The sequence below is a fragment of the Lygodium microphyllum genome, chromosome 17, assembly GCF_053477565.2.
Source record: "Lygodium microphyllum isolate KBCC chromosome 17, Lygodium_microphyllum_v1.1.10, whole genome shotgun sequence".
Classification (NCBI taxonomy): domain Eukaryota; kingdom Viridiplantae; phylum Streptophyta; class Polypodiopsida; order Schizaeales; family Lygodiaceae; genus Lygodium; species Lygodium microphyllum.
Genome location: NC_141151.1, coordinates 20515360 through 20524812, shown reverse-complemented (window position 1 = coordinate 20524812; position 9453 = coordinate 20515360). Strand labels below are relative to the sequence as shown.

The 9453-nt window shown below is 39.2% G+C and overlaps 1 protein-coding gene across 1 annotated transcript; it reads left to right on the top strand.

Moving 5' to 3' along the window:
- Window positions 1–980: 980 nt before the first annotated feature.
- On the top strand, window positions 981–3134 carry LOC148021658 (28 kDa ribonucleoprotein, chloroplastic-like). Its single transcript, XM_087697134.1, has 4 exons — window positions 981–1482; window positions 1628–1729; window positions 2236–2514; window positions 2617–3134. The coding sequence occupies exons 1-4, from the start codon at window positions 1087–1089 to the stop codon at window positions 2683–2685; spliced, it is 846 nt and encodes a 281-aa protein (XP_087553260.1). The 5' UTR covers window positions 981–1086; the 3' UTR covers window positions 2686–3134.
- Window positions 3135–9453: the final 6319 nt, after the last annotated feature.

Genomic DNA, 9453 nt, shown 5'->3' with positions numbered 1-9453 from the left:
AATAATAGATAGAGTAATGCAACATGGGAAACTTGCAAAAAATTTCTAGAGGTTAGTACAGTGGCCTAGGCATTTTTAAAAGGAACAAAAGCTCAAGAAAATAGTATTAGCGGCTAATTTTATTTCTTATTCATTCTACAAACCTATATGCCTTACAAAGCTTTGAGTCTTACCAACACTTGGTAGTTAAGTACATTGAGAGACACTCAAGAAATTTTGGCATCTTTTTGAAGCCCTAAGAGAAGTACTTGTGGTGCACTTCCTAATTAGATTGCAAGCAAAGATAATCCATGGACACTTCCAAGAAGTTTCATAGTCCCCTTGTAACATGTCTTTGAAGATTGTGCATATGATTCTTTGCATATGTAGTTTAATCACCCCACTTAGTGGTGAATGATGTCTTATGTTTATCAAGGAGGATAGGTCTGTACTTTATTGTAACCAAGGCCACCCGTTCTATCACATTTCATGGAAGGTAGTAGATAAGCAAGTTCCTTGCGTAGTAAGATACTTGAATTATGTAAATGCTCAATTTGAGGACCCATCTTCTTTCATGGCTTAGTGGATCAATATAGTTATTAGTAGTAGATAAGCAAGTTCCTCGCATGGTAGTTACTTGAATTGCATCAATGTTGGATCTGAGAACGCATATTCTTTCATGTCTCATTTGCCTAGTCACTAGCAAGTCAGCAATTTCCTCTTGTGGTAGCTACTAGAATTGTGTTAATGCTCTATTTGAGGTCCCATATTCTTTCATGGCTCATTGGCATAGCTAGCTAGAGTTGTCACTAAGGAGATCAGCAAGTTCCTCGCTCGGTAGATGCTTGAACTGTGTCAATGCTCGATTTTTGAGGAACCATCTTCTTTCATTGGCATATCCAAAGTTGTGCCCATAGTTGGGAGATCCTAACCGTGGCATACAATCACAGCCGTCCGATGTGAGAGTAAACCCACTCACAAAACAATAGATAATTCTCCTCCTCCTCAGACCGTTCTCTTTCACGTGTGTTGGGGTTATCTGTCGAGCCCCATCGCCATCCCTCTTCTCTAGGGTAAACAGACGCCCGTCGTCAAGCTCGCCCAGCCATGGCTTCTGCCTGTCTCTCGTCCATCTCCCTCTCAAATGGCTCCATTGCGGCGGCCATCCGGTCGGAAGCAGTCCTTGGCCGGCGGGCCGCTGCTGGCTGCAGCCTCTCGATGGCCGAGGCCAGGCCTTTCTGCCCCGCCCCTTTCTCTGTCTCGCGCTCTCTCGGCGTCCACCCCTGCAGGGTCCGGAAGATGACCACCGCCGATATCGATGCATTCCTGGATGCCGCAGAGCGTGAGCGCGAGAATGGAGAGGAAGGGGAATCTGCTGGCGGCCTGCCTGCTGGGTTTCAACCCTATGGGTCGAAGCTATATGTAGGGAACCTTCCATGGACCTGCAATAGCGAGGAGCTGGCACGCCTCTTCGAGGAAGCCGGAGATGTTGAGCTTGTCGAGGTAAGGCACTTGCCTGCACACGTGGTCTTGTGTCTCTACGTACCTAGAGAATTGCTGTACTTAAGCTTGGTTGGGTCTCAGGTATTTGTTGCAATCTGGTCAGCGGCGAGACAGTCATGAATTCACATGTATTTGTTTTGGCTAGGTGATTTATGACCGTGAGACGGGCAGAAGCAGGGGTTTTGGCTTCGTCACCATGGGCTCGGTTGATGATGCAAATTCAGCAATAGAGAAATTCGATGGCAGGGTATGCCCACGAATTTCTGTGTGCTGAATGATCATTGTGAATAGCAACAACTGTAAATTTATAAAAGCTGCATGCATGAAAAGGAAGGTAAAATCGTGTTACCTCAATGCTTGTAAGCTCTGATGTGGCAATTCAAGGGGTCTCTAGATTTATGCTAAATGGTACGTTAGACCTTTAATCGAATTTTGATGAAGCCCTGGACCAAGAGCTGTAGTAGAGGAGGTCAATCTCAGGAGGAAAGGTAAAAGTGTGCACTGTTTGGCATAGTGTGTTAATCTTGCAATTGGAGGGCATGTAGTATTTATGCTGTCAGTGGTACGATCTCAAACTGTAGGTTGATAAAGCCTTATTACAGTCATCTCATAAAGCAATCAACTTTCATTTGAATATTTTGGTTTGACCATTGTTTCATGGTGTTAGGTCTTGCCGTTAATGTGTGCATGTGCCACTTGAAGGGTCTTCAGCACAACTATCAGAAATTTTCATTTGGCATTATTGCTTTCCAGGAATTCATGGGGAGAAGGCTGAGGGTAAGCTTTCCTGATCAGTCCAGGAGTGAAGGTCCTCGCCCTCGAATTGAAGACAGTCCCAACAAGTTATTTGTTGGAAATTTACCATGGGGCCTTGATGATATCTCTTTGGAAAATCTGTTCACAGAGTATGGGAAGGTGGTGGAGGCTAAAGTTGTGTATGATAGGGAGTCGGGAAGATCGCGTGGGTTTGGGTTTGTAACCTTATCTTCAATTGATGAAGTAAATGAAGCCATCAGCAAAATGGATGGAGCGGTATGGCTGTTTGATGCTTCAGCATGGTTATTAGTTCACGTTAATGGTTTTCCCACTAGGAGCTGGCCTGACATGTGTGTTGTATTTTTTCCCCTTAACCAGGAGGTGCAAGGGAGGCCTTTGCGAGTGAATCTTGCATCAGACAGACCTCCTCCTAGACAGAACTTTTAAGTTATCAACGGAAAGCACTGTACAGCTCAAGGGATGGGATTGAACCAAGGAACTTGTTTTTGTACATGAAGCTTTTACTTGCCAAGCAGAAAGTGATGCAGATTGGTCTCTTCGATTTTACTAAAAGGTTCTCTTTTGTTCTCTCTTCCGTGGTGTTCCAGAATGCAAGTTAGATACTCTCGTCAAAGGGATGATTGGAGCTTTTGAGTATTGTAGCACTCAGGCAGCTGAGTACTTGCAGGCCTGTTGGCAGTATACGTGTGGCTCCTAGAGCGTTTTGTAGTCAAAAGGATGATACATGATCAAGTGGGTGCTGATTGTAAATTATAGATATCAATTGCAGCTTAAGGTTTCTTGCAATGAAGAATACTTAACAGTAGTCACATTAGCTGCTCTGCAAGACAATGGTTTCACAAATGCTACATCAGGGAAAGCTCAACATACCAAAAGTGTGTGATAATGGAGTGGAGGTAAAGGACTTACTTTCGGGGTCTAGTTGTAAGCTCTGCTTGTGACATGCTGTTGTCTGAAGTGTTTCGCTAAAACTTGGTAGTGATAATTTAAGTCTAATCTTGTTATGCAGCAGAAATAAAAAGTCTATATTCTAAGAAGTTCTTCTGTGTTTGCATAATGTATGCCAGTCATAGATGCATGCAGCCTTCAGGATAGTTACTAACATTATTGAGGATTGGAGTTGAGAGCCAACACCTTATGGATTGGACTATTATGGTTGGATAATGTCATGAAAAATCATTCACTTTTGAGCATTGAAGTTTTAGAACCAGTTCCCACCATCTCAGGGCTGGACAACTGTGGTTAAGTTGAAGTTAAGTGTTGTACCTAATAGTGATGCCTAAATGTGAGCTTTTCTTGTGACATGCCATTGTCCTTTGTCTCATTGAAACTTTAGTGAATTATGCAATAGTAGATACTTGTTTAATTTCTCTACGTAAATGTATATCCTTGTACTGTTCTTGGGTGCATGAAAATTGATAACCACAGGTCTGTCTAGTTACAAGGTAAGTTGCTGAACACCCACTTATCTTTAGCATTGAATTGCTGGAGTTTTCTCATGCTCCATCTCATGGTTTGGAACTGTGCTGCTGCAGTTAAGACTTCAAGAAAGCATTTGACTTCATTTCGCTTGGTTATTAAGGGAGAGGAAAATGTATTGTGACACAGTTATATTTTGAGAAAGCATTTGATCTTACTTAATGGGATCATCTTCATTCAGTTATGATCAAGAGAGAAGATTGCTGAGGCTTTTCACTTTTTGGTTGATGAGGTTCCTCTTGTCTCCTTTATCAATGGTGCATTGCTTCGATCTTGGGTCCTTTAGCTGGTGTGTAAGGTAGAGATCTCTTAGTCTGCTTCTGATGTTCGACCATTGTAGATCAGCCAGTGGCAATGTGTATTTTGGAAGTACCAAGCGAGATCTCTTAGACTGCTTCTGATGCTCAACCATTGTAGATAAGCCAGTGGCAATGTGTATTTTGGCAGTACCAATTACAATGTCAAGTAACTACTTGACCAAGGATTTGCAGATGATATCTTGTGATGCTTAGAGCTAGTCAGTTCAATGTGTAACTAAGGTTTGCAGGCTTTCCAACTGTATGGTGAAGTTGTTCTCAGGGCCTTTGGCTGGACTCTAAAGGTAGAGATATCCTATTAGTCCCACTTCTATTTGCAATTGATGCTCAACCTTTGTTGATAAACTAGTGGGAATGGGTATCTTGGTAAGCACCTTGGGAATCGTTGATGAACTGGTGGGAATGGCAACCAACTAATTGGCCAAAGATGTGCAGATGATCTTTTGATGATACTTAAGAGTTACTCACTCTGATGTGTATCAAAGCTTTGCACTCTTTCCAACTTATGGTGAGGTTGCTGGTTTTTCAACTAAGCGGCACAACCTATATGCGTTTTTGAAGTGCACCTTTTTAATTTAAGATGGAAGGGCTAACTCACCAAGAGTAGACTATTTTAAGAGTGTACATGTTCTGCTTATGGGTAGATATGATTGGCTCTTAAACAGATTCAGGAGCTAAATCAATGCTTGGATAAAACACGGAAAAAAGTCATCCTCTTGGCACTATTGTGTAAGTCAACACGGAGTTGATTAGGAGGAAATGCCATAGAACGGATGCCACTAGTGAGGGATTTTTAATGGAAATTGAAGATACCAAAAAACAGATGGATGCTTCTAGCAATATCTGGATGGAGGATTCTGGTCCTTATCTTCCCGGCAGTCTTGTATAAGGCATTTGGTTTTGGTTAGGAGGAACTATCAAGGTGTGTATGCTACTGTTCAGGAATTATCTTTGGAAAAGAAAGATATTAAGCAAGGAATGAATGCATCTAGCAAAACGTTCACTATGGTAAGGAAAACTACTAGAGCCTTTAACTCTGGCTGAGATCTTGTAAGTAACCAATCTATTTGGTGGTCTGTGTATTTTGGACATAGGTTGATAGCTTCATATACTAGGGGCAAATCTTTATTGAGATTTTGTACCCAATCTTCTCCATGGGCCCACACATCGTTTGGACTGCTAATGTACTATACTAATACCTAATAGATGGAACCTTTGCAATAAGGTTTAGGTGTTTCCACAAGATCTCATAGCTTGTAAATGTGTAGATATCTTAAGAGTGCCCTCGAATTTTCAAACCCAACTGTCTAATTGCAGGTGGAATGAGAAGGCTGGTTAAATAGGACACTTGGGTTTGTTTTGTCCCTTGGCGCATCACTTTGGTTGGTCATACTCTTGGTGGGAGCACTTTCTTTTGGAAGAGAATTATAGCCTCAAAGGTGTTATCAAATCTTGCAAGAAAGTTTGAATAGAGGGTGCTTTTTGAACAATTAACCTTGAAATTGACTCACAATTAATGCGGTCCATCTTTGGAAGAAGAGAGTTGAAGTCATATTCCTTAGAAATGTGGAGGAACTTTTCAAATTCATTGCCACTCCTTAAAGAATTCAAAGTTAGGAAATTCAAGTTGTAGACCACTTTTTGAGCTTTCAATTTTGCCAAAGTTCTCTAGTCAAGGTGTACGAGTGATGGGAGATTTGAGAGTTGTGAGGAGAAAATTGTTTGCTCATTGTTTTTTGGATGGTTGTAAAGCAAAAGATACTAGATGGTGTGCAATTAATTGGTCCAAACTATTGCCTACACCAAGATGGGTGTTACTTTTGTAAGCTCATCATGAGTGGGTCAAAAAATTCATTGTGCTCAAATTTGGAAGTAAGATATCATGTTGTGCATGATTTCATGGAAAAGGTTTCAAAAGGCTCTTATACGAGGATTTTTGGGTTGGTTACATGCATGGGAGGTATGTAGTGGATGGCACTAGGTCGAGTCTCTCATTGGGTCATCCATCTAGGACCCCTTTTTTTGGGGTGATGTTTAGATGATTATTGTAAAGGGTGGCTGGGAAAATATATCATATGGTATTGGGGAATGCCTTAATGATGTCCCTTGTGTTGCAAATTCCTTGTATTTTGTTTGGTAACCTTTTTCACTTGCTTTTATGTTTGCTATTTAATGAGCAATGTGCTTGTGTGCTCGAGTGAGAGAACATTTAAGAGTTGCAATGGGTTCACTCATCCAACCATTGTTATTGGATAGGGTGGTGAATTAGGGCGTTCAAACTCTAGCCACTTAGAAGGGCAAATCTTTTAAAACTTCAATTGTCTATGAAAGTATTCATTTTTTAATTGTACCAAAGATTGAAGATTGTATTTGGAATCTAAGGAAGTGAAAAAATAGATAGTAGAATTGATTAATGGAAAATAAGTTACCTTATTGAAATTGTAGAGAAAATAAAATTCAAACTAAACAAGCAAGCAATTGACGTTGAATTACAATTTTACATTTTGAATGTTATGATTGGACCTAGGAAATGGATTGGCTTAAGACAGTTAAAGCTCAAATTCATCGTGCTAAAGAGTTGATGATCAGCTAGAATGTAGAAGGGAACAATGTAAAGATATATAGGAAAGTTGAGAGAACTAGAGTCCAACTAGCTAAAGCAAGTTGACTCCCAAAAAGGACAAGAAAGGGACACCTAGTCTACATGGTTGGGTTAAACAATGCCTTGATACCATTGAACCAACAAATGATATATATTTTGACCATATTTAGTTGACTTTATGTTGGTATTGCTTGATGATGTATTGGTATATTCCAAAGCATTGAAGGACCATGAAAATGATCTAAAACTTAGTGAAAACTAGCTTTATGCCAAGAAGAGATTGTGTATTCTTCTCCAACAAAATTGAATACCTTGTACAATGTCTCTAATGATGGAATTTTGATAGACCTTGTAAAGGTAAGAGATTCTACATTAGCCAACTCATATGTTAGTCAAGGAAATCCAAGGGTTCTTGGGACTAATAGGATAGTGTGAGATTTTCATCAAGGATTATTCCCTCATAGTGGCACCCCCTAATTAATCTCCTAAAGAAAACAACTATACTCATATGGGCAATTGAACATGAAGAAAGCTTTGATAAGCTCAAGGAATTTGTAACTACTTTTCTAGGACTAAAACTCCCCAACTTCATGATTTGGTTAAACAAGGTCAACAAGACCAAAGAAGATCTTTGCCTTCTTGGATCAATGACTTTGGAGATATCCTTTTGGAAGAGCTAACTCAACTACCCCCAAACTAGGAAGTTGATCATGAGATATAGCTGATTCATGGGGTTGAACCTATGTCCAAATGACCATACGAAATGTTTGTACCAAAGCCATTGAGCTTGAATAGCAATTGAGGCAATTGATTTAGCAAGGATTCATCTACCCAAGTAATTCACTTTGGGGCATACTAATTCTTTACCAAAAGAAGAAGGGTGAGAACAAGTATCCTATATACAAGATAGATGAAATGCTAGATTGACTACATGGAGCAAATATATTTTCAAAGATAGATTTGATGTTTGGATATTATCAAATTGAAATCTAGGAACATGATATTCCAAAGATTGCCATCAGCACTAGATATAGTCATTATAAATTCTTGGTCATGCCATTTGGCTTGACTAATGCCTTGATAACATTGAACCAATGAATGATATATATTTTGACCATACTTAGATGATTTTATGTTGGTATCGCTTGATGATGTAAGGACCATGAAAATTATCTAAAACTCAGTGAAAACTAGCTTTATGCCAAGAAGAGAAAATGTGTATTCTTCTCTGACAATATTGAGTACCTAGTATATTGTCTCTAATGATGGAATTTTGGTAGACCCTGCAAAGGTAAAAGACATTCATTTTAGATTAGTCAACTCCTAAGTTAGTTAAGGAAATCTGAGGGTTCTTGGGATTGATAGGATAGTATGAGATTTTCATCGAGGATTATTCCCTCATAATAGTACCCTTGACTAATCTCCTAAAGAAAACCACTATACTCATATGGGCGATTGAGCATGAATAAAGCTTTGATAAGCTCAAGGAATTTATAATTACTTTTCTAATACTAAAACTCCTTGACTTCACCCATCCATTTGAAGTAATCATTGATGCAAGTAGACTAGCAATGAGAGGAGTGCTAGTATAAGAAGGGAGACCTATAGCCCATACTTCAAGGAAGTTGGACCCCATGTGTCAAATTATACTACTCATGATCTTTAGTTACTTGCAATGACCTATGCCTTAAGACTATGCAGACACTATCTATTGAAAAGAAAGTTTACCTTGGTGACAGTTCCTTTATTGGATTTTTACCTAAGCTAATCCAAACATAAGGTAAAGAAAGTGGATAGAAACACACTGCAAGAGTCTAATTTTAAGATCAAATATCATCTAGGTGTAGATAATGCCATTATAGATGCCTTGAGCCCAAAAGCATTCCCCAACAATATTGTTGAGATACAAAGCCTAAGGACCATGCCAATACACGATAACTCTATCCTAGAGCTTGTATGCCAAGTCATTTCTCAAGATAAGGAATATGAAATGCTTTTGGCTAGAGTACTACAAGGTTGACATTTTGACCAGGAGTGATTCAAGCTGAAGGACTATTATGAAAGCAATGGTGGTTTGTACTACCAAGATTGCCTTTGTGTCCCAAAAGGATGAGGTAAAGGCTGAAATCATATGAGAGGCTTGTGATAGCCCAATTGTTGGACATCCAAGCTATGTTGAGACACTTAAGGATGGACATTTCATAGATGTTTTGTGATATGTAACCCAACACCTAACTTATCAAAGGGTTAATGCTAAAATAATCAAATTACAACGTTTGGACATTTCATAGATGAATTTGGAATCAATAAGGATGGAATTTGTAGTTGGAATACCTACTATTATTGGTGATGGATATGAGTCTATTTGGTAGTGGTGGGATAGATTGACCAAAGTCGAACACTTGATATCGATCAAGACTAATAAATTGTTTGATATTACTCGAGTTTTCATTAAGGAAATCTTTAGGTTACATGGACTACCAAGAAGTACAGTAAATGATAGAGACTCTAAGTTCATCTCGAAGTTCCAAACTTACTTATTTCATATCCTTGGAACTCAGCTGTGTTTCAATACTATCTACTATCCACAAATTGATGGTCAAATTGAGAGAGTAAATCAAACTATTAAGGATATCTTAAGATTTTATTGTGACAAATATTTGAGATGATGGATTGAGCATCTATCTTGTGGAATTTGTCTCAGCTGTGTTTCAATACTATCTACTATCCACAAATTGATGGTCAAATTGAGAGAGTAAATCAAACTATTAAGGATATCTTAAGATTTTATTGTGA